Source organism: Pyrenophora tritici-repentis, chromosome 1 (assembly GCF_003171515.1).
Source record: "Pyrenophora tritici-repentis strain M4 chromosome 1, whole genome shotgun sequence".
Lineage (NCBI taxonomy): Eukaryota > Fungi > Ascomycota > Dothideomycetes > Pleosporales > Pleosporaceae > Pyrenophora > Pyrenophora tritici-repentis.
The window spans coordinates 2,578,472-2,601,646 of record NC_089390.1 but is presented as its reverse complement, the minus strand read 5'-3'; the positions used below and the strand labels follow the sequence as shown (position 1 = coordinate 2,601,646).

At 50.8% G+C, this 23,175-nt stretch overlaps 12 protein-coding genes across 12 annotated transcripts; 5 read left to right on the top strand and 7 right to left on the bottom strand.

The window, feature by feature from the left end:
- Positions 1-383: 383 nt before the first annotated feature.
- Positions 384-2,852, bottom strand: PtrM4_010500 (Zn-clus domain containing protein; the record flags this gene model as incomplete). The annotated part of the gene is made up of 6 exons (XM_001931001.2): positions 384-432; positions 501-1,079; positions 1,204-1,360; positions 1,408-2,410; positions 2,467-2,778; positions 2,835-2,852. 6 exons carry the CDS (start codon positions 2,850-2,852, stop codon positions 384-386), a joined length of 2,118 nt encoding a protein of 705 aa, XP_001931036.2.
- A 2,242-nt stretch (positions 2,853-5,094) lies between these two features.
- PtrM4_010490 (Periplasmic protein TonB) lies at positions 5,095-6,539 on the bottom strand (the record flags this gene model as incomplete). The annotated part of the gene is made up of 2 exons (XM_001931000.1): positions 5,095-6,339; positions 6,417-6,539. 2 exons carry the CDS (start codon positions 6,537-6,539, stop codon positions 5,095-5,097), a joined length of 1,368 nt encoding a protein of 455 aa, XP_001931035.1.
- A 238-nt stretch (positions 6,540-6,777) lies between these two features.
- PtrM4_010480 (uncharacterized protein) lies at positions 6,778-8,400 on the top strand (the record flags this gene model as incomplete). The annotated part of the gene is made up of 2 exons (XM_066102981.1): positions 6,778-8,062; positions 8,342-8,400. 2 exons carry the CDS (start codon positions 6,778-6,780, stop codon positions 8,398-8,400), a joined length of 1,344 nt encoding a protein of 447 aa, XP_065965183.1.
- Positions 8,401-8,791: 391 nt separating this feature from the next.
- On the top strand, positions 8,792-9,193 carry PtrM4_010470 (Tymo-45kd-70kd domain containing protein; the record flags this gene model as incomplete). Its single annotated transcript, XM_001930999.2, has 1 exon — positions 8,792-9,193. One exon carries the CDS (start codon positions 8,792-8,794, stop codon positions 9,191-9,193), a length of 402 nt encoding a protein of 133 aa, XP_001931034.2.
- A 1,795-nt stretch (positions 9,194-10,988) lies between these two features.
- PtrM4_010460 (uncharacterized protein) lies at positions 10,989-11,150 on the bottom strand (the record flags this gene model as incomplete). The annotated part of the gene is made up of 1 exon (XM_066102980.1): positions 10,989-11,150. The coding sequence occupies one exon, from the start codon at positions 11,148-11,150 to the stop codon at positions 10,989-10,991; it is 162 nt and encodes a 53-aa protein (XP_065965182.1).
- A 1,201-nt stretch (positions 11,151-12,351) lies between these two features.
- PtrM4_010450 (Glyco-hydro-62 multi-domain protein) lies at positions 12,352-13,344 on the top strand (the record flags this gene model as incomplete). Its single annotated transcript, XM_066102979.1, has 2 exons — positions 12,352-12,600; positions 12,646-13,344. The coding sequence occupies 2 exons, from the start codon at positions 12,352-12,354 to the stop codon at positions 13,342-13,344; spliced, it is 948 nt and encodes a 315-aa protein (XP_065965181.1).
- A 177-nt stretch (positions 13,345-13,521) lies between these two features.
- Positions 13,522-15,859, bottom strand: PtrM4_010440 (uncharacterized protein; the record flags this gene model as incomplete). Its single annotated transcript, XM_066102978.1, has 3 exons — positions 13,522-13,628; positions 13,741-13,909; positions 13,967-15,859. 3 exons carry the CDS (start codon positions 15,857-15,859, stop codon positions 13,522-13,524), a joined length of 2,169 nt encoding a protein of 722 aa, XP_065965180.1.
- A 561-nt stretch (positions 15,860-16,420) lies between these two features.
- On the top strand, positions 16,421-17,527 carry PtrM4_010430 (HemK, Methylase polypeptide chain release factor; the record flags this gene model as incomplete). The annotated part of the gene is made up of 2 exons (XM_066102977.1): positions 16,421-16,608; positions 16,648-17,527. 2 exons carry the CDS (start codon positions 16,421-16,423, stop codon positions 17,525-17,527), a joined length of 1,068 nt encoding a protein of 355 aa, XP_065965179.1.
- Positions 17,528-17,888: 361 nt separating this feature from the next.
- PtrM4_010420 (uncharacterized protein) lies at positions 17,889-18,350 on the bottom strand (the record flags this gene model as incomplete). The annotated part of the gene is made up of 2 exons (XM_066102976.1): positions 17,889-18,262; positions 18,338-18,350. The coding sequence occupies 2 exons, from the start codon at positions 18,348-18,350 to the stop codon at positions 17,889-17,891; spliced, it is 387 nt and encodes a 128-aa protein (XP_065965178.1).
- A 19-nt stretch (positions 18,351-18,369) lies between these two features.
- PtrM4_010410 (uncharacterized protein) lies at positions 18,370-18,909 on the bottom strand (the record flags this gene model as incomplete). The annotated part of the gene is made up of 1 exon (XM_001930996.2): positions 18,370-18,909. One exon carries the CDS (start codon positions 18,907-18,909, stop codon positions 18,370-18,372), a length of 540 nt encoding a protein of 179 aa, XP_001931031.2.
- Positions 18,910-19,854: 945 nt separating this feature from the next.
- On the top strand, positions 19,855-21,585 carry PtrM4_010400 (SufI, putative multicopper oxidase; the record flags this gene model as incomplete). Its single annotated transcript, XM_001930995.1, has 1 exon — positions 19,855-21,585. One exon carries the CDS (start codon positions 19,855-19,857, stop codon positions 21,583-21,585), a length of 1,731 nt encoding a protein of 576 aa, XP_001931030.1.
- Positions 21,586-22,172: 587 nt separating this feature from the next.
- On the bottom strand, positions 22,173-22,983 carry PtrM4_010390 (DUF4207 domain containing protein; the record flags this gene model as incomplete). Its single annotated transcript, XM_001930994.2, has 2 exons — positions 22,173-22,520; positions 22,588-22,983. The coding sequence occupies 2 exons, from the start codon at positions 22,981-22,983 to the stop codon at positions 22,173-22,175; spliced, it is 744 nt and encodes a 247-aa protein (XP_001931029.1).
- Between the last annotated feature and the right edge of the window lie 192 nt (positions 22,984-23,175).

Genomic DNA, 23,175 nt, shown 5'->3' with positions numbered 1-23,175 from the left:
CATCACCTCTATTGAGATTACTGCAGTGCTTCTCATCAAGGATTCACATGCTGATTCTTATCGCTAACTTGGCCATCCAAGCAACTCAGCCCCCCCTTGCAACAAGACAGGGACTTCTGTGTGGTAACACAGACATAGAGAACACATCAAAGTGAAACTATGATGCACACCAGACTACAATCCAGAAAGTATAAACACCAAAGCAGCGTACCAACATTCGACGAAATAAATAAAGCACTAGAATGCCTCTCTCAACCAAACATCTGGTATCCTAGGTAGTAACTGAGAAAAACCCTCCCATGGACGACTACGAAAATGCAACACCATAACTCCACCAACGGCGCGCAAAACAACATAAAAACTCTAGGTTCAGCCCACGTAGCTCACGGATTCGGCGTAGGGTACGAATACTGCGAAGGCTGTATATCTCCACTACACCAAAGTCAGCACACGCCCCACATGAAAGACATCCTTCGCAACCAACAAAATGTGCTAATTACCTCGCAGGGCCCTGCCCCATAGTCTCATTTACGCCACCAGCACCACCGCCGCTCAGATCCCACCAGTCGCCCGTTGGCCAATTCTTCATGACAAGATCATTCTCAAGCGCACGGAAGAAGCCATGAGACTGGAAGTCTCCCTCTACATTCATCGAGAAATCTGGCATGGATGCAAAAGCAGACATGTCGAAATCGGGTAACTCGTTCGCGACCAGGTTCTGTATGGTATCGAAACTAGTGTGTGGTGGATGCTGCTGCTGGTGTGGCTGCTGGTCGACGCGTCCATGTGCAGTATTGTTATGATATTGTGTTTCTTCCTCTCCCTCTCTTGCTGCAGTGGCTCTTGGGGTGGCTATGTTCTTGCGGCGCTCTTCTTGGAGCGTACGGGAGACGCGGTTGAGGGCATTTATTGTCTTAGCGAAGGGGGCGAGGTCTTTGTGGGTGACACAGGCTTCGGTCATAGCGATGCCGATGTTTTCGAGGCCGACGATGTCGCTTTCGCAGTCTTCGGGGTTGGGGCAAGCGAGTATGTATTCGTAGAGTGTGAAGACTACGCAGAAGGGGTAGAAGGTTATGAAGCTAGGTGGAGGTCAGTAAAGGGTTAATGAGCATAGAGCCGTTGATCGAAGTGGTATGGATTTGCCATGTTGCTTTCGACGTTGGAATAGCTCAATGTTCAGAGAAGATTGAATCTGCTACTTACTGATTGGTTATGCTCTTCGTTTTTGCATTCAATGTCGGATCGATCTGGAAATCTAGGATGATATTCGAAACTTTCCGCGCAGCCCGTAAGCTAATCTCATCCGGTTTTGATTTCTTGATCAGGCGCTGAATCCCAATAATTGTAGTGTAAACGTTCACTAAAAGCAGAGTCAGCTTATGCGGGCATTGAATGAAATGAACGTACTGATAAAATCTGCAATCAGGCAGCGCTGATCGTCTGTTGTTCTTTGGTCGTCCATTAATTCCTCCAGTCTCCATTCTTCCATCATCTCTTCGAGTTGTAAACAGCATTCGTTTACCTTTTGCGCAACGCTTGGGTCTGTCCTGTCTTGCACTCGATTATCGACGTAGTCAATTATCTCCACAGTCAGTACCGTATATCTTATCCAGGTAATGGTGATCATTGTGTGAAAGGCTGTTGGGTGCATGTTGTCGGGAGTGAAGATGCTTGGTGGCCGAATGTTATCTGAGAGCCACCTTACGACGGTAGGTTTGCCATAGAACAAGCGGAATAGGACGTCGACTGACATGACATGCCAGTAAAATAGTCTGAAAGAATTCCGTTGGCTCTCCTCTGCAAAGTTCTTTGCAGGTGTGGCGTCGATCTGGTTTATGCCTTGCGACTTGATGTGCTGATAGGACTTGCAGTGGAATTTCCAGGAAAGCTCATAATCGTGCATAATGATGGTTGTCCAGCTCGTCATCGCAGCCGTCGGTCCGTCTGCATTCGCCTCGGTCGTCGACTCAAGCCATGCTGGCACACTCTCAAGTACTTTCATGTATGCTTTTGCTGCCAGGTCACAGCCAGGGCCTTCACTCTGCTCCAACCCATAATACAGAGCATTGAAATACATGACACGTACTCCAGGATCGATGTTCACATACGGAGAGTCGATGACATCCGTTATAGCACGGAGAAGCTCAAGATCAATCATGTTAGGGGCGAACCAATCTGGGATGACCATTGCGTTCATCACACTGACGAAGCCGTCTATGCATGCGCGTGCTTCAACAGGGGATAACTTGAAGTCGACATTGATGGCATCGGTCCGGATTCTTAGTTTTCCGAGATCGTCCAAGGCCTCGTTGAGCGATAGCATGGCATTGTCGATACTTTGTGTTGGTGTCGCGACTGGAGTAGCCTGGTTTTGAAAGTTACGGCGAGTGTCCGTCGCAAGTCGGTAAATCTATCCCTATCAGCTGCCACCGTTTTAAGATAGATATTTGGCTCGGGGTAGTTTACCCACGAGTCCTGGCCATTTGCTGGTACATTCCACGAGCCCTTGGGAGATGTTATCGGCGTTGCTTTCTGGACTACTTCTCGCCCCGGTGTCTTGAAAGACTCCGATGGTGAGGAAGTATCGCTTGAGGCGCTGATCTGTTTTTCGAGCATCTCTAATCTCTGGCTCAGATGCTGTACTACGGCCTTTTGCTGTGCGGGTCTTGGTCTTTGGCGCCGCTCCACATATTGACACTCCGCTTTTCCGGTAATGCACTGATGGCATATAGGGTCTGCTCGGTCACATTTGATCTTTTTACGCTTGCAACGAAGACACTTCGATGAAGTATTAGCAAGCGGCTACAACGGCTCCTCGCAGCTGATACACATACGGCAAGTTTCATGGTCATGGCCGGAGGATTGTGGCTGCTGTGTGGCTCGTTGTGGGCACGTCCCGGAGTGAAAAAAAAGCGAGGTGCGGAAGTTTGTAGTTCGGATGGGCGACTCACCGAATGTCCCGCTGATTTACACCTCGGATGAGGTCCAAGCAATGATTGCTAATGGGGGTGATGAATCCCTGATTAGGCCTAGGATGTGACGCCGGAGTTCCCAAAGTCCGAAGGTCCGACCGGCATCCGCCCGTCCCAACCTCGAACTTAGATTCATCTGGGCCCCGTCATGTGTTTCGTGAACCGGGAGGGCTCTAGTCTCTTTGGACTGTTCAACCATTAAATGCGAAATTCGACTGATGAGATCTGGTTTAGACAGACACAGAAGACGTGTGTTAACCTGGCAGCGACGCAGCATTCATCTTCGAAGCCATCGATGGCTGACACGTAGCTCTCTCTGCTTTGAAGATCTCGAATATCCTTCCCGATACCGATTCGTAGGCCTTAGCAAAAAGGGCGTTCAACTGCGCCCTAGAGTTTCCGAAGAGGGAAAAGCAAGGGCTGAATGTGGCACAGATGCTTTCCAAATTAGTCAGAGGCCGATGTACGTCTTCTACACTCTCGGCATCTTTGGACTAACGCTGACGTCTTTGACCAGCGCATTCATACAATGGCCACTGTACCGGTATCTTTGATTGCGTGTCCATCGGCCTAGGTGTACATTTTCATTCAAGTCCGGCTTACTTCGGAACCCCTATCAAGTGCGAACTAGACCGGCCCGAAAAGGCGAAAGCAATAACAAGAGCATTTCATAATGTCACGTCGAAAACAGCGGTCGCTATTGTAGATATCTAACTCTCGCAGCTGCCCGGTACGTATGGAGTCTCTGGTAGAACAACATCTGTCTTGTCTTCCATTGTTGTCACATGACCGTGCTCTGACCTTCGGTCAGCTTAAGTACAAGCTGGGCGAGAAACGCATGAATTCATTCGCAGAGTAACGGTTCAGTAACAGTGATATGACAGTATATTACTCTTCAGCAAGACATGTGTCGATCTTTGGACTTTTCGCAGCATACACATTCTTGCAAAATCTCGGATCCAATGTCCTACACTTTTCGTCGCTGCTTCTAAATGCCTCAAATTGCGGGGCATGAGGTCGCTGACTCACATCTAGACTATCATGTAGCTAATCTACCTCTAAGGTACACTTGCTTCTTGACAGAGTATCATGTATTAGTAATTTCTGGTGTGGTTTTGACCAGACCGTTTCACTTTTGCTCAAAGTCTGTCCCAGGCGGAAGACCAGGACTTCGAGTCAGCCATCTCACATTCAAACCAGCAAGGTACCCGAGCATAGAAGGTTTCAAACCCGCTCAGTGAAAGGCTGATTCAAGACTAGAAATTGCATCAGTCCCGTTTGTGAGAGTGAATTCGTTGTCAACGCCAAAACAGAAACAAGTAACGCTCGGTGGAACTACACGTGGGGTACCCCTACACCAACCGCCAAGCCGGCTGAAAAATATGTAGCTTAATAGTAAGCGTACCACTGATCCTCGACGTCACCAGATACACGGCCCGAACACCCAACTTCTCACCTGCAAATCACACGCTTAGCAGTGCGCCAATGGGAGTGCGTGCGCATGTGTTCACTCCATGAGGCATAGGGGTTCGTGCTGAGTCATTCGGATGTAGCAGATAACTCTATCTAACTTTTGTTGTACTCAACTTCTTCTTTAGAAAACAGATAATGGAAGTAGGTGTTGCTATGCTTAGTTTTGGCTTATCGGTGAGCACATGGTACATGCCATCCAGGAGAACAAAAAGCAGCATGTTCATGTCCATGCAGACATGCTGGTGTCGCGAGCACACGAATCAGCTATTGCCTCTCATCAACGTCTCCATACTACTTCAATCGCCAAAACACGTATCGCAATTTTCTTAAGGAAAACTTGTCGGTACACACATGCTTTATCTTCCGAGGACGTTTTGATATTTCCTTGGAAGGAATGCTACCCACCCCTTTCTAACCAGCCAACCAGCCTTTCCTACCCCCGGTTTTGCCTGCAAAGACAGCAACACCAAGAACGCCATGCAAATACGAAGGCTAAAGCTCCCAAAAATCTATTCCCTAGAGAAAGAAAGAAAAGAACCTTAATCTTAGATCAGGTTCTCCGCACAGTAAAGACAAGGAAGTCTCTCCGTCTCCTCCTCCTGCTGCTCCAGCCCAATTTCTTGATTGCTTTCAATGAACAAGTCAACACTCATTCGTATGCGCTCAAATCTAAAGGCACACTGCTGCCTCTCCCAGCACGATATTTCTTTGGTCCGTTGGTAAACTCCCTGGGCCGTGGGAACTGGCCTTCATCTTGGAATCTCCATCTCAAATCCTGAATTGGCCTGACCCTGCCTTTTTCTCTACTTCCACCGCCCGAATGAGTCGGACTCTTGATACTCGATCCTCCGTTTGACAGGGTGTACGAGCTGGGATCCATCATTGATCGCAATGGTGTTTGGGAGGCCTGTCGACTCGGAGCGGCGCTGGGTGGCGGAGGAGGCGCGGGTGCACTTGGTGGTGCTGCCGGGGGAGGTGGAGGAGGCGCAGCAGGCGATGCGCGACCAAAAGCATTGCGTGCTGCTGTTTCTGCGAGAGACGGGGTGTGTCCATTTGGTGGAGGAGGTGGAGGGGCTGGAGCAGGATATTTATAGGGATCGTATTCGTCGTCCGATGGCGGTGGGGGTGGAGTCGATCGTGCTGGAGCTCGCGGAGCCGGAGATGGCGGTGGCAGAGGGGGAGGTGGTGGTACCCCGGTGGGCCGAGGAGAGGTTGAAGCAGGAGGCGGTGGTGGAGGTGGAGCTCCTCCTGGAATAGGCGGCGCACGAGCTGGTGAAGCTGTTGGAGGCGGTGGAGCGAGACCGGATGGCTTTCGGGAAGATGGCGGTGGCATAGGCGGCTTTTTTCCAATCGGCGGCGGTGGCTTTGGCTTCCCGCTTATACTTGAAGCTACCGAATTGGGTCTTGAATCCTGGCCTCGAAGAGCATTGATGCCTGGACGCGCGGGTGGTCCTCCAGGCGGTGCAGGAGGCGCTGAAGGCGGGAGCCCTGGAGGTCTCGGCGCTGCTCCTCGCGGTGGTTTGGGTGCAGAGCCGCGATTCGATTCGGGATCTGAGAGGTATGGCGCATGGCTTTGGTCCGCGCCCGTGTTTACGCCGCCTGCCTTCCGCAACTTTGGCATGCCTCCAGCAAAGATTCCTGCCAACTGCGGCGGTGCGGCACCTCCTCCATCGCCCGTGTCGCTATTACTCCTCCCTCGGTTTCCTCCACCGGGAACTGGCGGCGCAAGGCCAGGTACTGCAGGCGGCTTTCCCATGCCAGGGATGGCGGGTGCTCCCATAGGCGCAGCACTGGGGCCGTCGCTCACTTTTCCTGTTATCGGGGCGGATCTATCGTTGACTTGGGTGACCTTCTTAAGCTTCATTCCTTTGCTGATATCTCCTAGTAGTGCACCCTGTGGCTGGTTAGCTGCTGCTCGACATGGTGAAACCGTTTCTCCAAAACAAGCTGTTTGCTGGGGAAGTGACCTACTCTGCCTGCTCCTCCCGCTGCTTTTCCCCCCGGTGACTTTCCCAGCATTGGTGGGGGTGGTGGCCCTCCAGCGCCTCGTCCCATGGGCGGCATGGGCGGCGGAGGGGGTGGTGGTGGAGGCATGGTTGAGTGTGTCTCGCGCGTCGCCTTGGTGTGTTTACTATCGCACTGTCGAGTTTGTATACGCGTGTGCAGTCTCTTCCTGCCTGATTGTGTTGTGTCGGCGTGAAAGAGTGTCGTGTTCGAGTGATGGTCATGGTTGGAACATTCCGTCACACTTGGCGCCTGGCATGAGAATCCCAGCGCCCGACGGCTGCGTCACCCAAACCTGACTGCGCCCACCACGGGTCCGGCCAGCGCAATGAAGCCTGAACGTCTACCAATGCGCGCGCGTTCGCGCCCACTATGTCAACTGTGCGACTACATACTGCAGCAGCCTGGAACTCGCCGCGTCTTCTTATCCACATCATCCCTCAAAGCACCCTCAATACGGCGGCAAACCGTGCGCTCGCCAGCCATAGCACCCCAAACTTCAGTTCGGATCATCACAACCACAGCTCCGAAAGCAGCAGAAGTTGAGCATGGAGACGATGGGGGTGCTGAGACTTCGGACAGAGTCGCAGCGCTGAAGAAGAAGCTGGCCGAGGTCGAGGCTCAAATAAAGCACATTTGCAATTCGCCCAAGGTCGAACCAGAGGTGACCGTGTTGGAGGCGCTGGAGGGGATAGATTATGTGGCAAAATATGCCATCGCCATACGCTCCCGACAGCCTTTGCGCCAAAAGGCAACGATACGACAGAGTTCAGCCAGTACAATACTCTCGGGACTCAGTAGTGGGGGACATGTCAAGACCGAACAGAAGACAAGGACCCAAACTCTAGGATTGGATGCGCTGCCATCACCGCCGTATCTATCGAACCTTGCACGGGGCCTAATCACACATGAGAAAGTCTTCGTTTCACCAAATATCCTCGGCCTATACATACATTTGCAACGTTTGCTTGCTCGACCCAAGACCATTCCGGAGGCACTATACCTCTACGCGAACAAGCCGATTCCAATCGCGGGCTCCTCACCTCCAAAATTCTCCCAACCCTCCCCAAAGTCGGCAAAGCAAGCCATCCCTGCTGATCTCGCCGACGAAGCACTAACGGCCGCAATCGATGCAAAAGACATCAACTTGGCGCTCGCCGTCGTCGACCAAACCTACAGGGCTCCTGCATGGCGGCGGCACCGTATGATAACCAAGATGGGCTTTCCAGCAGTCCTTGCCAGTCTCACTCCACTTGCCTTGTACATGATTGCCCAAGAACTTTCCGTATACAGCGGTTTCATCGACCCCTGGACATTCAAGCTATACGCTTTCGCAGGCATGAGCACCTATGTCATGTGCACAGGAACCCTCGGCTTTGTCGCTCTCACAACATACAACGATCATCACGACAGAGTCGTCTGGAGACCTGGTGTTCCACTGCTGGACCGATACATTAGGGAAGATGAGCGCGCCGCCCTTGATCGCATAGCATGCGCATGGGGTTTCAAGGAAGTTTGGAGGCGGGGTGACGAAGAGGGCGAGGACTGGGAGGGCTTGCGACAGTTGGTTCTGCTGAGAGGTATGGTCTTGGACAAGCCAGACCTGATGCCTGGTATGAATCCAGGAAGATAGTAGTAGAATGTACAGCAAGTAGTCAATACTGTATAACACAATATCCCACAAAAAATCTACATATTCACAATGTTTATGACCCAAATAACATGCGCGAACGAACCTATGTAGAAAGAAGAAAGGGCCTTGGCATTCTATTTCTCAAGCCGTGAAGATGGAATAACTAAGCAAAATATTTAGCAAAAAAAACATGGTTAGTGCGACACCTGTGTGATTCGAACACACGCTCCCGAAGGAACTGGCTAACTTCCCCATACAGGACTAGCAGGCCAGCGCGTTAACCACTCCGCCAAAGTGCCTGATGAGCTTTTAGAATAATGATTATTCCAAAAAGTATATAGACATATCTAATTCCAGACAAACAGTGGGATACAGCAGGGGGAGTGATAAGCAGAGCTTCCCGAACCACGGTAGAGCCCTGGTAAAAGCGGAGTCATACACAGCATATGGCAGTCCGCTGACGCAATACGCGAATGCGGGGCAAAAGCTACCCCACTAAGCCCGTTGGACACTGCAAGCAGGTAGGCATCAGCCTCACCTTATTACTCTCCGCCACAACTTCGACCCATTTTCTCTTCTCTCTCTTCTATCAAATAATCTCTAATACTATTTCAACTACTCCACCGCTCGCGAAGACACGCGTTCAACCCCAAGCCTAGTTCCCATTACCACATACTCCCACCACACACCACACACGCACCACACAGCCATGTCCGCCTCCGTAACCCCGATAACATTCACGCGCTTCTCGCAAGCCCTCTCCGACCTCTCCGTCGAATCCTTATACGCCAAATACTCCGAACTTACGAACCAACTCGCGCATCTCGAAAGTAGCAACAAGCAGCTGGAGGAGTTTGCGCGCGAAAACGATGATCGCGATTGCTATGAGGCGCTGCTGGAGAATAGGGTTGTCATGAAGAGGTTTGAGGAGAGGAGAGAGGCCATCGTGAATGAGGTTAGCGTTGTAAGGGGGTTGCCTTGGAGGGTGAGAGAAGAGGAGAAGAAGGTTGAGGCAGAGGGTGGTGCGGCGACGAACGGAACTACTGCTGCAACTGAGCAGACAAATGGCGCTGCAGCGCAGGAAAATGGTGGCGATGGCGTGTATCTTTGAGAAGCTATCGAGTCGCGGTCACGATACAAAAGGACGAAACAAATCACATCGAAGGCGTGGAGGCGAGAGGTAGATGAATGCGTGGGCAAGCACATCTGCAACAATACAAAAGATAAATGCAGCGAAACGACAAGGAAGAGTACGTATGTCTATCATCTTCACTGGTCTCTAGCTTACATATTGACGGTATTCGAAGACATGTCGCGTTCGATTCCAATCATATACCCTACGGAAACAGAAGCAACTCGTTAGCAGAAAGCACGATAGATATGCCTTGATCATAGCTGCGTCAACTACAAGGAGTCATTTCTATCCTCAACTTGGAGTATCATTTTTCGGCTTGCTCTGGTGGAACCCGACCGTGTAGTAGATACTAAATGTACAACTTAAAGTCGTGATTGAAGCTTTCTCGATGCGCATAATCGCACATCAAACTACTACATGGAATCGCCATGGCACTTTCGTTCGTAGACAACTCTCGTCAAAACATCATACGGTAAGTTCATGTTTAATGTTGGCGTTTTCTGCTATATACCAGGATGTCAATCATAGCATTTAGCATATGTTCACATATGATCGCTGTGTTTATCCAGATGAAATAACAAACAGGCTACAAAGTGCGGGGTTGAGTCAAGTATCAATCGTATAATGATGTTGAGGGGTAGGGTATACTGGCAGCAGTGTAACGTTCGACTGTACTTAGGTAGATGTGATGAATACAGCGAGGGTGAGAATTTGGTAGCGACTTAGTCAGCTCTCGCCTCGCATCACCGGCCCGCAACCTAGTTTTCACTATCAGACAACTGCTACTACTACTGCGTCTACTCCAGCTCGAACTAAACTGTCGGCCAAAAGGTATTTTGATTTTCAACTAATTTCTCACCCTACAATCTATGTCACAAAGGACCGATGCCTTGTGGGTCGGAATAGTAAGTACCGTACATACACGCTAATGTTGTTGTGCCTCGGTACAGCTTCCACAATCAGATATCCCTTGTTTTTAAGCATATGTGTCTGGTGGTCAAGTAGAAAAACAAAAACTGGTCACTAGGCCTTACTGTATACGCAAACTCGAAATGCAGCCGAGCTGTATCAGGAGTCCCCAGAACATCTGCCGTGCTTACTGGCAACGTAGTGTGGAGGCTAACTTAAGAGAAAGAGTTATTTGTTTTTCCCAAGTTGCTGATTTGGCAAAAGACAAGTAGATCGAGGTTGTCTCGTATCTTTACTCACGGTCCAAGATCCTCGATTCAGACGACATGTCCGAGGCTACCGACGAGTGCACGCTCGGGATCGTCCATTCTTGGCCGCGATACGGGCGATCTCCAACATCCACGGATAGCTTGGGATATAGGACGGCAAGAGGGTTGTTACTAGAACTTGAAGCCTACAACATCTATGCTGAAGTATGCAGTCCAATGGTAACCCAAGCCTAATAAAGTCCGCCAACCATGGGTGACAAGGAACCCCCATGGAGCGGATCATATCACCCCAGATCCTGCGCGAAGGCGGCATGAACGATCTCTCTTTAGTCTTGGAAACCGCCAATGCCGAGTAAAACTTACCAAGCGTTTACCAGCCTCCACGAGAGCCGGAATGGGTGTTAGAGTCCATTTTTCCAGACGACTGCCGTATTTGGCGGGCGGGTCTGTTTGTTACTGGTGGAACGGGAAGGAATCGCCATTTTGTGGTCACGTTTAGAACGCGAATGCACCCCAGAATACCTTCACACCCATAAGCGCCACACCAAGACCCAATCAACTCATTCTTGGACTAGCGACCGTCTAAAGTCAATCTAGCCATCGAATCGGATACCCGACTGGTGGAGCTTCCCCAGGAAGATGTCCACCGCCTCCAGCTCAACTGGCAACCCATCGAATTTGCCAGTAGCGCTGTGGTCTGTCTTGGTCGAGCATACTGCAAGCGAACGATATGTGACTGTACTACTCTCACTCATCTCGGCGGGTGGAAGAATTTCCACGAGTCGATTTTGAGGTTGACCTCATATCCCTTGATTCAAGTGAATGTCGCGCCACGTCCGCGCAAGGTGTGCACGGCGACCGTGTGCCTCTATCCACACAATTTCACAGTACGGCCAGTGCACAAGTACGGTAATGCGCTTTGGGATCATTCGCCGCCTTTGTGGAAGCCCCAAAAGATGTGTGGAACTTATGCATAATCTTTTTCGGGCTGCAACAAAAAACAAAACAAAGATTTAAGCATTCACTGACGTAGCAGCAATCTCGATTCCTCTCGGGGTATCGCAGCATAAGCAATGCCAACCCTAAGAACGCTTAGGTCTGACCCTCCCGCGATCAACCAAACAATTGTTCCACAGGGTACTAGGTATGGTTGCGCCACCGTCATTCCTGCTATCCATGCGTTAGAATTTCGGCCACCGGGTGTTTCAGGCCGGGTGACATGTAGTCGAACGGGAACTAGACCTCGCTCGGTAAGATAACGTGGGTTTTAGCAAACACCCGGTGGTAGTTTTAGTAGTCACACGCGGGTTGCGGGTTACATTATAGGTAATTGAGCCGAGACTTCGTAGGTCGAGATGCATCACGGTTACGTGCCCTGTCGCCACGCATAACTTTGAAACAACGTCTTATGAGTGTTGGTTGGTATGGCCCACCAACAATACGAGGAGAGTGATCAATGGAGCAGGAACACCAAGTTTCCGCGACAGAACCACGCGTAGGTGCGCGTTTGTGTCCACGATTTAAGCATTTTACTATATCGATCCAAGGAACCCAGTATGCTAATCTTTGTCTTACGGTAGAGTGCTTTGTTTGCCGGATGTTCCCCGCATTACGGAGAATTACCGTCCGTGCAGCCAGCTACAACCCTTGAAACGCCAGGTCATTAATATACCCAGAACAACGGAAAAATATACCAAACCAGAACAAGGCGAGTGGCATAGCCTATCAATTTCCCATGGTCGGAAATGGCATGGACTGGAGGCGATTTTGATGGGCCCAGAATGCAGCACGATGGGACTGTGCTTTGTATGGTTGTTAGGTCCGATAGCGAGCCTGCAGGTATATATATCCTATGGTTCTCCAGCATTATAGTCTCATCACCACACTTCACTTCACAGCCCTCAAAGTAAAGCCAGTCTTTTCTTCTATACCAGCTTCCTTCGATTCACAGCGACCATGCGTTTCACACCTTCCGACCTTAGCCTGCCTGCGGCGGCTGTTGCTATTCTGGCCTCCACTGCCTCAGCGCAGAGCTGCCCGCTTCCCTCTACCTACAAGTGGTCGTCTTCCCAAGCCCTCGCCCAGCCCAAGTCCGGATGGGCTTCGCTCAAGGACTTCACCACCCAACAGTACAACGGAAAGCACCTTGTCTACGCCACCTACCACGACACCGGTAGCAAATATGGCTCCATGAACTTCGGTACCGTCAGCAGCTTGAGTCAGCTCAGCTCAGCTCCCCAGAACGCCCAGAACTTCAACGCCGTTGCGCCTACGCTCTTGTTCTTCGCCCCCAAGAACGTCTGGGTTCTCTGCTATCAATGGGGGCCCACAACCTTCACCTACAGGACCTCCACTGACCCCAGCAATGTGAACAGCTGGGGTGCTGCCCAGCCTCTCTTCTCCGGAAAGATCACCGACTCTAGCACCGGCGCTATTGACCAGACCGTCATCGGTGACAGCCAAAACATGTACCTGTTCTTCGCTGGTGACAACGGCAAGATCTACCGCGCTAGCATGCCCCTTGGCAACTTCCCCGGCAACTTCGGTACCACCTCAACCGTCGTCATGAGCGACACTGCCCAGAACCTCTTCGAGGCCGTCCAGGTATACACCGTCAAGGGTGGATCCGGCAACCAGAAGTACCTCATGATTGTCGAGGCCCAGGGCAGCGGCGGTCGCTTCTTCCGCTCCTTCACTGCCAGCAGCCTCGGCGGTAGCTGGACTCCCAACGCTGCCACTGAATCCAACCCCTTCGCCGGCAAGAAGAACAGCGGCGCCTCCTGGACCAACGACATCTCCCACGGTGATCTCGTCAAGGTTACCAATGACCAGACCATGACCGTCGACCCCTGCAACCTGCAGCTGTTGTACCAGGGCCGCAACCCCAACGCCGGTGGCGACTACGACCGCCTTCCCTACAGGCCTGGTGTCCTGACCCTCCAGAAGTAGAGTGCTTCTACTTCTGGCAGTCGGAAAAATGTTCATTGTAAATACTTGGTCTTTTGCGCTGTTGAAAACGGGGGAGTGTATATAGGGTGGTAGGGGGAAAAGAGTCTTCACTTCTTTTGAAACATATTTAGTCCTTAGCATAGAATGCATTTTGAGGTATCTATCGATGCCTTCATCCTACTCAAAACTCGCACCTTTCTTCAAGTTTCTGTTTTGACCGTCCTCTTCAAAGTTGCTAACCTTTGTAGCATGCTCGGATAGCCTGCCGCGCCATGGCAAGGCCCCTGCGAAAATCAGTCTTCCGTGCCTCACACCGAAAAACGTCATGCCGGCAAACTTGCAGCCCTTTCTGCTCCCTTATCGCAATTTCCCGCAAAAAGTACCGGCTCTCTGTACCAAGTAGATCCCCTCGCTTATCCTGGGTTGCGATGGCTGCATGAGCTTCCATGAACGCCCACGACACACCTATAAGCAAGTCCCGGTGTGCCTTCCACCGCATACTGGCCCACAGCATCCACATTGAGAACGAGACGGCTACCGTCTCGGTGTTACCCAACGCCAGTGCCTCTGTCAGATTAGTTGGTTCCCGTAGACCTGCACGTCGGCACAGTTGCAAACCTACCTCCACGATGCCAATGGCTTCACCGGAATCGGTGCGATACACCTCGTCCATACCGGCTACACCAAGCCCCTCACTGCTGAAACCGTATTGCGCGCGCAGGACGCGGATGATGGCGGAGCCGAACGGGGTGGCCGCGCGGACGGGGACGGTGGGGAGGCCTTCGAGGAGAGATTGCGAGGAGAACCACAGCGGCAGGAAATTGGTAAGGTCTAGTCTGTGAATGTCGAAAGTTGGCGCAATGTCAGGATCTTGGCCGTTGATATCGGTCATGGACACTAAAACGGTAACGGGCTCGGGCGTCGTGAGAACAGGGTAACAGTTCGTAATATCCAGGTTGTTGGTTAGCGACTCCACAGCGGGATAAGGGAACTGTTGTTGGATAAAGTCGAAATAAACTTTTGAGTCCCCTTTTATGGTTCGTGTTTCATCAGGTTCGAGATCATCTATCCAGGCTTTTACAATCTCGACCTCGCTTTCTGTGAAGCTGCCGAACATCTTGCCCTCCCAGACCAGTTCCTTGACGAGTCTACTACGTTCGCTACTTCCTTTGATGACCCAGGGCTTGCAATTACCCAGATCATGCAGGAAGTCTTTCTTCCATTGTTTGTCGCGAAAGGCGTTTGGCTCTAGCCAGTCGACCAGCGAACGTCTGCCAATCTTCAGTCGACTGTTGCAATGAATCTTATGGGCGACGAAACTTTTCGCTGCAAAGATTTCGATCAATGCCGCTTCGGTATCCGTACGAGGAAACGTGTCGCTGGGTTTCATCCTCAAAGATGGACTCTCTGGTGTTGTTGGTAAGCCCTCTGCAAGGATGTAGCCAGCCTGCACTCGTTTCCAGGCCACGTGCGCTGCTTCCTTGCCATCGTTCTTCGCAACCAACTCGATATAATTGATCACTGCTGCCATTGCCATTGCTGCGTGTCCCGAGTCCGCATTGTCAATAGAAATGTGGAGCTCGAAATAATACGGATTCAGTCGTACTTCACGAAGCTCCTTGACCGTCTTTAGCAAGTGGAGAGGCAAGCTTTCGTAAGCCATGTTGAAACCCAACGACTCGGGTAAGAAATCGTGCGGAAACAGGGATATTGTAAGTTGTGCCAATGCGGCTTTCCAACACCGCGTCTCGGTAAGCTCTTGACGGGGATGGACGAAGTCTTCCAAGTTAGCAGCAGGCAACCCGGCCTCGATATCTTTCATCAGTTCACGGTAGACATGAACGTGGTTCTTGGCAAGGTCGCCGTCTCCAAGCTCTTCCGACATGACTTGCCACGCGTTTTTGGTGATATGGCGGTACTTGAAGGGTGTGCTAATCTTATTGATATGTCCGAGCCATGCGCCATCCACGTATTTTACACACGCTGCTTGCTTGAGCCACCACTTCGCTTCATCTTTGTCGCTGACTATCTCACGAGATCCCCCGGCTTTGCGGCGACTGAGATATTCCTGCCATCGGTTGGTGACATCGACATCTTTGGCCTTGAGAAAGTCGCTTAACCCGTCGCGCGAGAAGCGTTCAACAGACAGGATACCTTGTTCATTTGCATTGAGTGCGTCGGTGATTGTCGAGGAGAGAAGTGATAAGAGAAGTTCGCGAGACTCAGGTAGTATATCGGGGTAATCTTCTAGATTGTGTAATTTGTGGTAAAGCTGTTTGTATTTCTCCAAATCCTGGTCCATTCGTTCGATTTTACGAGATACTGGGAGACTCTCCAGACTTTTTTCCTCGATAGGCGGGTTGAGAGGACTAATAATGGGAATCCTTGGGCTGTTCGGGGTTTCGAGATCTTTCCTTCTCGACCAGCCTTTTGCGAGACGACTCCAGACTTCACTGTATGCAACAATAGCCAGAAAGGCGATCAAGATCGCTGTTGTAGTCTGTAGGGTGTACATTGTGATATGTGGTATTGTACTTGAGATGCGCGACGGTATAACAGTCTCAAAATGTAGCCATCTGGGAGACCGTCGATTTTGTTTGCAAACAATGCGGCTGTGGCAAATCAGACACCTGCAAGCGGATATCTCCCGATCATACTGACGGTAGGTACCTGGGCATGTGGTCGGTACCTGAGTTGTCAATGTCATGGCGACATGGCCCCGAGCGTGATCCATGACGAGATCTGAGGACTAGGCGAGATGTGGCTAGTCAAGACGCACCCCAGACCACGTAAAGAGCCGCCGACCTGGAAACGAACGTCTTCACGACATCATCGTCCTTGAAATTTAAACATTCCTCAAGCAATACGCGCGGAGATTAGCCGTTATGCCTTTTGCGTACGTCCAAGCCCGATCACGACACCAGATGTATGCTCCAAATCAAAGGATATGACAAACCACAACGTCACTGTGACCCGCACTTGCGTTCCGCGGCAAAGGCCGCAACACTGCACTGCCTTTTCACCCGTTGCGCCATGAAATCACCCGCGGAACCTCACTTGCGGCACAACATTGACCATGGCTGAAAGCACTACCTACCAGGCACTTGCCAGCCATCTTTCCGAGGCGAACTATCATTTCATATGCCCATCACCAGAAACGCAGGGTAGGATCGTCAGCAAGCGACGCTCCAATGCTTCGACCGAAGATGCGCAGAACGCGCACGACTTTTTTGGCTGGAATTTGCCTTGTACCAGGCTAGTGATGTCCGTTCCAAATTTATTCACATGCTAATTCATGTAAAGAGAAGTACTACGGTCGATGATACCTGATGAAGTGTTCGAAAGCCTGTACCGAGCCTCCATCATCACTCAGTGCAATGACAGGAGCTATCGCTCCACCATTCGCATCTCCGACTTTTATCTCCCTGGCCATGCGTCTGATTCCAGACCTCACTATTACGTCCACTCTTCATTTCCCGCTTCATCAGACTCGGTCTTCTTTGGACCCGATACATACCTCTTCGTCTCATTCCTCCAATCCGTAGCGCGCCATGTTCCACAGGTGCCAAGCTCAATCATAGATGTCTGCTGCGGATCCGGCGCGGGGGCAATACACATGGCAAGGACGTATCCACTGGCAAGAACACTGGGCCTAGATCTTAATCCGCGAGCACTGAGTTTGGGCAATATCAACGCGCATTTGGCTGGAGTTGAAATTAGTTTCGCTGAGTCAAATCTCTACAATGCCGTACCCCAAGACATGAAATCATATGGCGTTGATCTCATCGTAAGCAACCCCCCGTATATCGCTTCAAGCACCGACGACGAGGACCTCCCTATGTATGCGGATGGTGGCGCAACGTTCGGTCTAAATCTCTCCATACAGATTGTGGAAGAAGGGATGAAACTCATGTCTTCGAGTGGGATCATAGTCATCTATACTGGCGTTGCGATACCGACCTCTAACCCCGGCCATGACGCTTTCTTGGAGAAGTTGAAGAGCGTAGAGGGTGCAGAAGTTGCTGAATACACAATATTACACCCGGATATGTGGTCAGAAGAAATTGGAAAGGGCGCATATGCTGATGCATGTAGGATACAGGTTGTTGGGGCTGTGTTGCGGCGAAACGCTAAGAGTGTAGGGGAAGTGAAGTCTGCAGCTCGTAGGAGATGGGCGGTGTAGGCCATATGGCAGTATCAAGGAGAAAAAGAGTTGATAAAACTCCAAATGAGTTTCTAATGAGACATGGGTGTTCCATGTATCTCTCAGCCCAGCCTGCCAGTATAGCATCCTTGAACCCGTAGCCAAGAGAAACGGCTAAGAGCACTATAATCCCTTCTGGGCTTCACCTCTGTTTGAACTCACCGTCGGGATGTATTCCATCCGGAATCTCCAGCCCAGTCGTATATGCTGAATGCCTCACCAATGCCCCCCACTTCTTCACCACGGCCGGTAAAACACTCCTCCCAGCATACACTGCCTCCGTATTCGGTATCGGCAACTCCACATCAGCATGTATCTTACTCAGCTTACCCGCGTAGCTCTAATTGAAAGACATGTCCTCAAACTTGACCTTCCCGCGCCACTTCCTAACTGTATCCCCCGTTTTTTCCGCCATGACCCCAAATACATTAGCGCCGACGTCCCAGCGGCCCAAGGTGTGTAGATTCCAGTTCGCCTCCGCGGTAGCGAGGCCGCTATAGTGGTTGTAGTAGGCAGTATCTGTTGTTCCGATCAAATGGGCTGGGATAGCGTCACCGAGGAGGATGGCGACGACGTGGTTTTTCTTGGCGTAGGAATCGTTTTCGTCAAAGGTTATTAGAACGAGAGTGCGGTCCATGAAGGAAGTGTTCTTGAGGAGGGGAGTGAAGAAGTTGCGGGTCCAACGGCCGGCGGTAGTTACGCTGGTGTCATGGCCTGGGGTGTGTGTTAGTATGGAGAGATGGATGGAAAGGGAGATGGGGATGAGAACGAAAGGAGGAGAAAGCGCACCGTTGTTTGTCATATTCGGGGTAACAAAACATCTACTGCGGCAAAGTGTTCTTGTCTAAATCACCATTGAACATAGTCATAGGTTTGATTTTAGCCCGTCGATCCGCCTCTTTCCCGTTTGCAGCATACAATATCGCGGGATTGTGCTTGCGCTTATACGTAAGAGCGCCGTTTCTAGGATTGAGGTAGTTTTGGCGCTCGTAACCAGGGATTGGCATGTCTTCTTGATACCCAGCCCAGCTGATGCCTTTGTCTTCCAGTAGGTCAACTAGCGTGAAGATATCGTCGCTAATATCCGAGAAGTGGTCGTGGTTCATGCCGTAGTAGTCGCCGGATAGGGAGGCTGCGTAGTTGAGCTGGGATGGATGGGTCAAGGCATAGTAGTTCGTGAGGCTGATACCCTGCTTTGCGAGCCAGGCTAGGTTTGGGTCGCTGGCCGCGAGTTCGTAGTCTGTGTTTTCAAGCCATACTATGGCGAGGCGGTCGAATGCCTTGCCTTTTACTTTGGTTTGGGCAAATACAGGGGCGAGGTTCGATATCAGTGCTAAGGAGAGGAGAGATGGGGTTATCATAATGACGGACGATGTAGACCTCAAGGTTGCCTTCGCTGTCTATTATAGTTGCGTAAGTCGCCCTTTATTGAGGTGGGCTCTTTTGTTAAACGAATATGTATGAGTAAAGTGAGAAACTAAGGAAGGAAGCAGGCGATTCTTCCTGTAATTCAATGAGTAATATCGAAAAGCCCAATGGATTTTTCTATGAGATATACAATCAATACCTCTTTAGTTGGGTACGCCCAGAATTGATCACCTGGTACTGTACGGTAGCGGAGATAGGAAATTTCCTCGCATGTGAAAGAAATCCACCGCGACTCAATTCACAACCTACTCATCTCCACATTCACGTATCCTGTTCATGTTAAAGAATCTGGCTACTGTCTATGTAGTAAAGGACAAACAACCCAGCCACTTCACCAAGATCTACAAACGCGGTCAATTGCCACAATTTGGCCGTACTCGTGCATAGTTGTGGAAGAAGGGGATGCGCAGATCGACACGGCAATATCATCTTTTCGGAAGGCGGACAAGCTTTGACGTAGCAACATATCTAACGTGCGGGGCTTGATTGAATTGGGGGAGCCGACCTGGAACCGGTCATGCCCGCCATGGCAGCGGGTACGACGGGCGTTGACGCGTGGGCCACCAGATCTTTGCGCTTCATATGATTCTTGGAGATTAATGAAGAGGACGGGTGAATATGGGACTGTGAACATGGGACGGTCTTGTGAATCCTGGATTATCTTCCCGAGTGAAGCAGTTTGGCTCAATTGAATCTCAATCTGGGTTCTCAACCGAACAACGATATCGCTACCAGAGTTCAACTCCATAAATTTATTTTACCAACACTGTGACAAACACCAACGGATATTGACATTGAACAAATTGGGCTTTTCTACTCTGAGGCGCACAGATTCCGTCATTGATACTACATTTGGTTCTATCGTGGAATTTGCGAGCATGATCCTTAATTACCGGAACGAAAGCTTCGATTTGGAAGACGCCTCCGATCAACATCAACAATATATGGAAGAGGAGGTCGGTTTATTACACGAAACAAACAGCCACACTCAAAGCATCTCCCACAGCCTTTCAGAACATCGGGAAATGCACCACCATCACAAACGCCCAGGACCTTGGACCCTGAGAACAACCATAACCACACTTCTCCTCCTCCTCTTCACCCTCATTTTCATCATTTTCCTACCCATTAGAACCTACCATCACCTCTCACCGGGAAAAATCCGTCCAGAAACCGACTACATCCTCAATCCCACCTGGTCCACCTCCGCACCTCCAACAACCCGCACCTACAAGTTCCACATCGCCCAGCATGAGCTTTCCCCGGATGGCGTCCCACGCCCTATGCTCCTAATCAACAGCACCTTCCCCGGCCCACTCCTCGAACTAAACACCCACGACATCCTAGCCGTACGTGTCATCAACGCCTCCCCCAATGCGACATCAATCCACTGGCACGGCATATTTCAAAATGGTTCAAATTGGATGGACGGTACAACAGGCGTAACGAACTGTCCAACCGCCCCGGGTCAAGAATTCACGTATCGATTCAGTGTATCCGGGCAAACAGGGACATACTGGTACCATTCATACGTAGAGATGCAGGCCAGTGACGGGCTAGTCGGACCTTTGATAATCCACGCTCGAAGCAAGGAGGGCGAGGACAGATTGCAGAAGGTGCCATACAAACAGGACAGAGTCCTCCTAGTATCTGACCACTACTACACACCGTCATCCTCCCCCCTGCGCACCTACCTCTCCCCCGGCACCGAAAACGCCGAACCCGTTCCCCCCACCGCCCTGATAAATGGCCGTAATGTTCGAAACTGCAGTACTCTTTCCCACCGCCATCGCGCCTCCTGCTCTTCCTCCCACCTTTCCCTCGCGCGGTTTACCCTGGATTCAGAGTCCAATACGCGTCTGCGCATTATCAATGTGGGCGTGTTTGCGGAATTTGCACTGCAGATTGATGAACATGAGGTGCAGGTTGTGGAGGTTGATGGCACCGATGTGGTGCCGGTGGGCGTTCATAGGGTAAATATCGCGCCGGCGCAGAGGTATAGCGTTGTTTTGACGCCGCCTGAAAAGGGGGATAGAGTGTTGTATTGGATGAGGGCGAGGGTGTTTACGCATTCTTTTGCGTATGAGGAGGCTGAGTTACAGGAGGAGGTTAGGGGGGTGGTGGAGTATCGGCAGGGTTTTGACGGTGGTGGTGAAGGTGATATACCGGAAAGCAGAGATTGGTCCGACATCATCGATGTGGAGTGTAAGGATCTCAACACTTCAACTTTGGTCCCCGTGGCAGCTATTCCAGCGCCGGAAATCGATCCTCGGTATGCGATTTACTTGCGGTCGAGCTTTCAGAGTCGCGATTGGAGATTGAGTCGGGGGTATTTCAATGATAGTTCTTTTCGGAGGAATGCTACGAGGCCTATATTACAAACAATGTTGGACTCCACTGGTGCGATGCAGGAAAATATCACGGAAGGCTTCGTGGACGAGGAGCGTATTAGGCCTGAACAAGCTCTTGTATATAGGACGACGGGAACGCGTACAATTACGATCTTGATTCAAAACTTCGATGATGGAGCGCATCCCATGCATTTGCATGGGTACAAGTTTTTCATCCTGGGAAGTGGACATGGGTATCCGCCTATGTCTCTTTTATAAAAACAGATACCTGAGTCGTCTTCACGGCTTAGCCTGGAGAATCCATTACGTAGAGATACGGCGACTGTGGAAGCCTATGGGTGGCTACTGATATCTTTTGTAGCGGATAACCCGGGGGTGTCGGCGTTCCATTGTCATATCGGATGGCATTCTGAGGCGGGACTGATGATGGCTTTTGCAACGGGTATGGAAAGGGTTGGGGAGGTTCCGGAGGAAGTGGGACATATGTGTAAGATGGATGGGCTGGAGAGTGGAATGCGTCCGAGCGATGATATATGGATTGGGTATAGAGAGGAAGAAGAGAGAAGAGCGATTGTTTGACAACGGAAGCAGAAATGAGTGGCTGATATCAATATATATATTCTACACTGTTCAATATACATACCTTATCACACTTCACATGCACTACGTCTTGTCGCCTCGTCACCCAGCTGGCCTCTTTGGCCACAATTATCCCTTTATAGAGCGGTGGTGACCTTGTAGATGTTCGCCAAATTGGCATGTCGTTGTCCTTTTCCCTCACTCGTACAAATTTCTTTCTTGTGGTGCTTCTTCCCACGCATGAAAAGCAAAACAAAACAGTCTTCTCACTCCCAAATACCAAACCACCTCTTAACCCTCCTGCGCCTAACACCATCCTCTCCCACGTAATACCTCGGATCCTCAACATATTCCTCTCCCCTCTCTTCTGCCTCCCTCTGCCTCATAAGCCTATACTGTTTCCTCTTCTCCACCTCCTCGGCCTTCTTCAGCCGCTGCTGCTGATACTCCTGCGACGTCTGCGCCATGTGCATCTTGTAGATTTCGATGAATCGCGATGTAGACTGGAAGGGGTGGTGCAGGAAATCTTTGCGTGAGGGAAGGAGGTGGGCATAAATGGTTTTATGGATGAAGTCTAGGTACCAAGCGGTTACTGCGAGTGAGACGAGGATACCCTATGGTAAGCGGGGTTAGTCTTGAGGGCTTTTGGGACGTGTATATTGGGGGAAGGAGACATCATACCATTGTGATCCACAAGTGAATAGCCTTGTTATGCAGGAACCAATGGGAGAATGTGCCCTCTGGACTCATCATATTCGGGTACTTTTTCGTCGCCATGCGCTTCTTATCCTCTTCCGATAATGGCGGGCCATAGATCTTGTTCTCCAGATTGCGATTCGGGGGCTTTTTGCCGTGCGATGGCGGCCGGTATTTATCGGGCTGCGGAATTACGGGTGTTCCCTTACTTTGCTGTGCTTCTCGGCGTCTTTTGAACTCTTCCGAAAGACCTTTGGCGGAGACGGAGGCATGACGGAGGCTGGTGGGGGAGGGCAGCAGGCGCAATGCGCGGGGTTGCGGTCGTATCAGGTGAGGCCTTCGTGGTAGGAGGAAGCGTGGTATTGATTGGAGGGCGGCCATGGCTGTGAGTCGTGTGTGATGGCCATTCTCGGGAGTCCGCAAACTGTGAAGCGTTGAAGATCTTCGGATCGCGGAGAAAGCTCGGGCCGGCGCATCACGATGGGTTCGATGATTCTCTCGTCTTCTATAAACATCACCCATCGGGCAATTTGCGTATACAGACAACCTTTAAGCGTACTCATAAACCCTCTT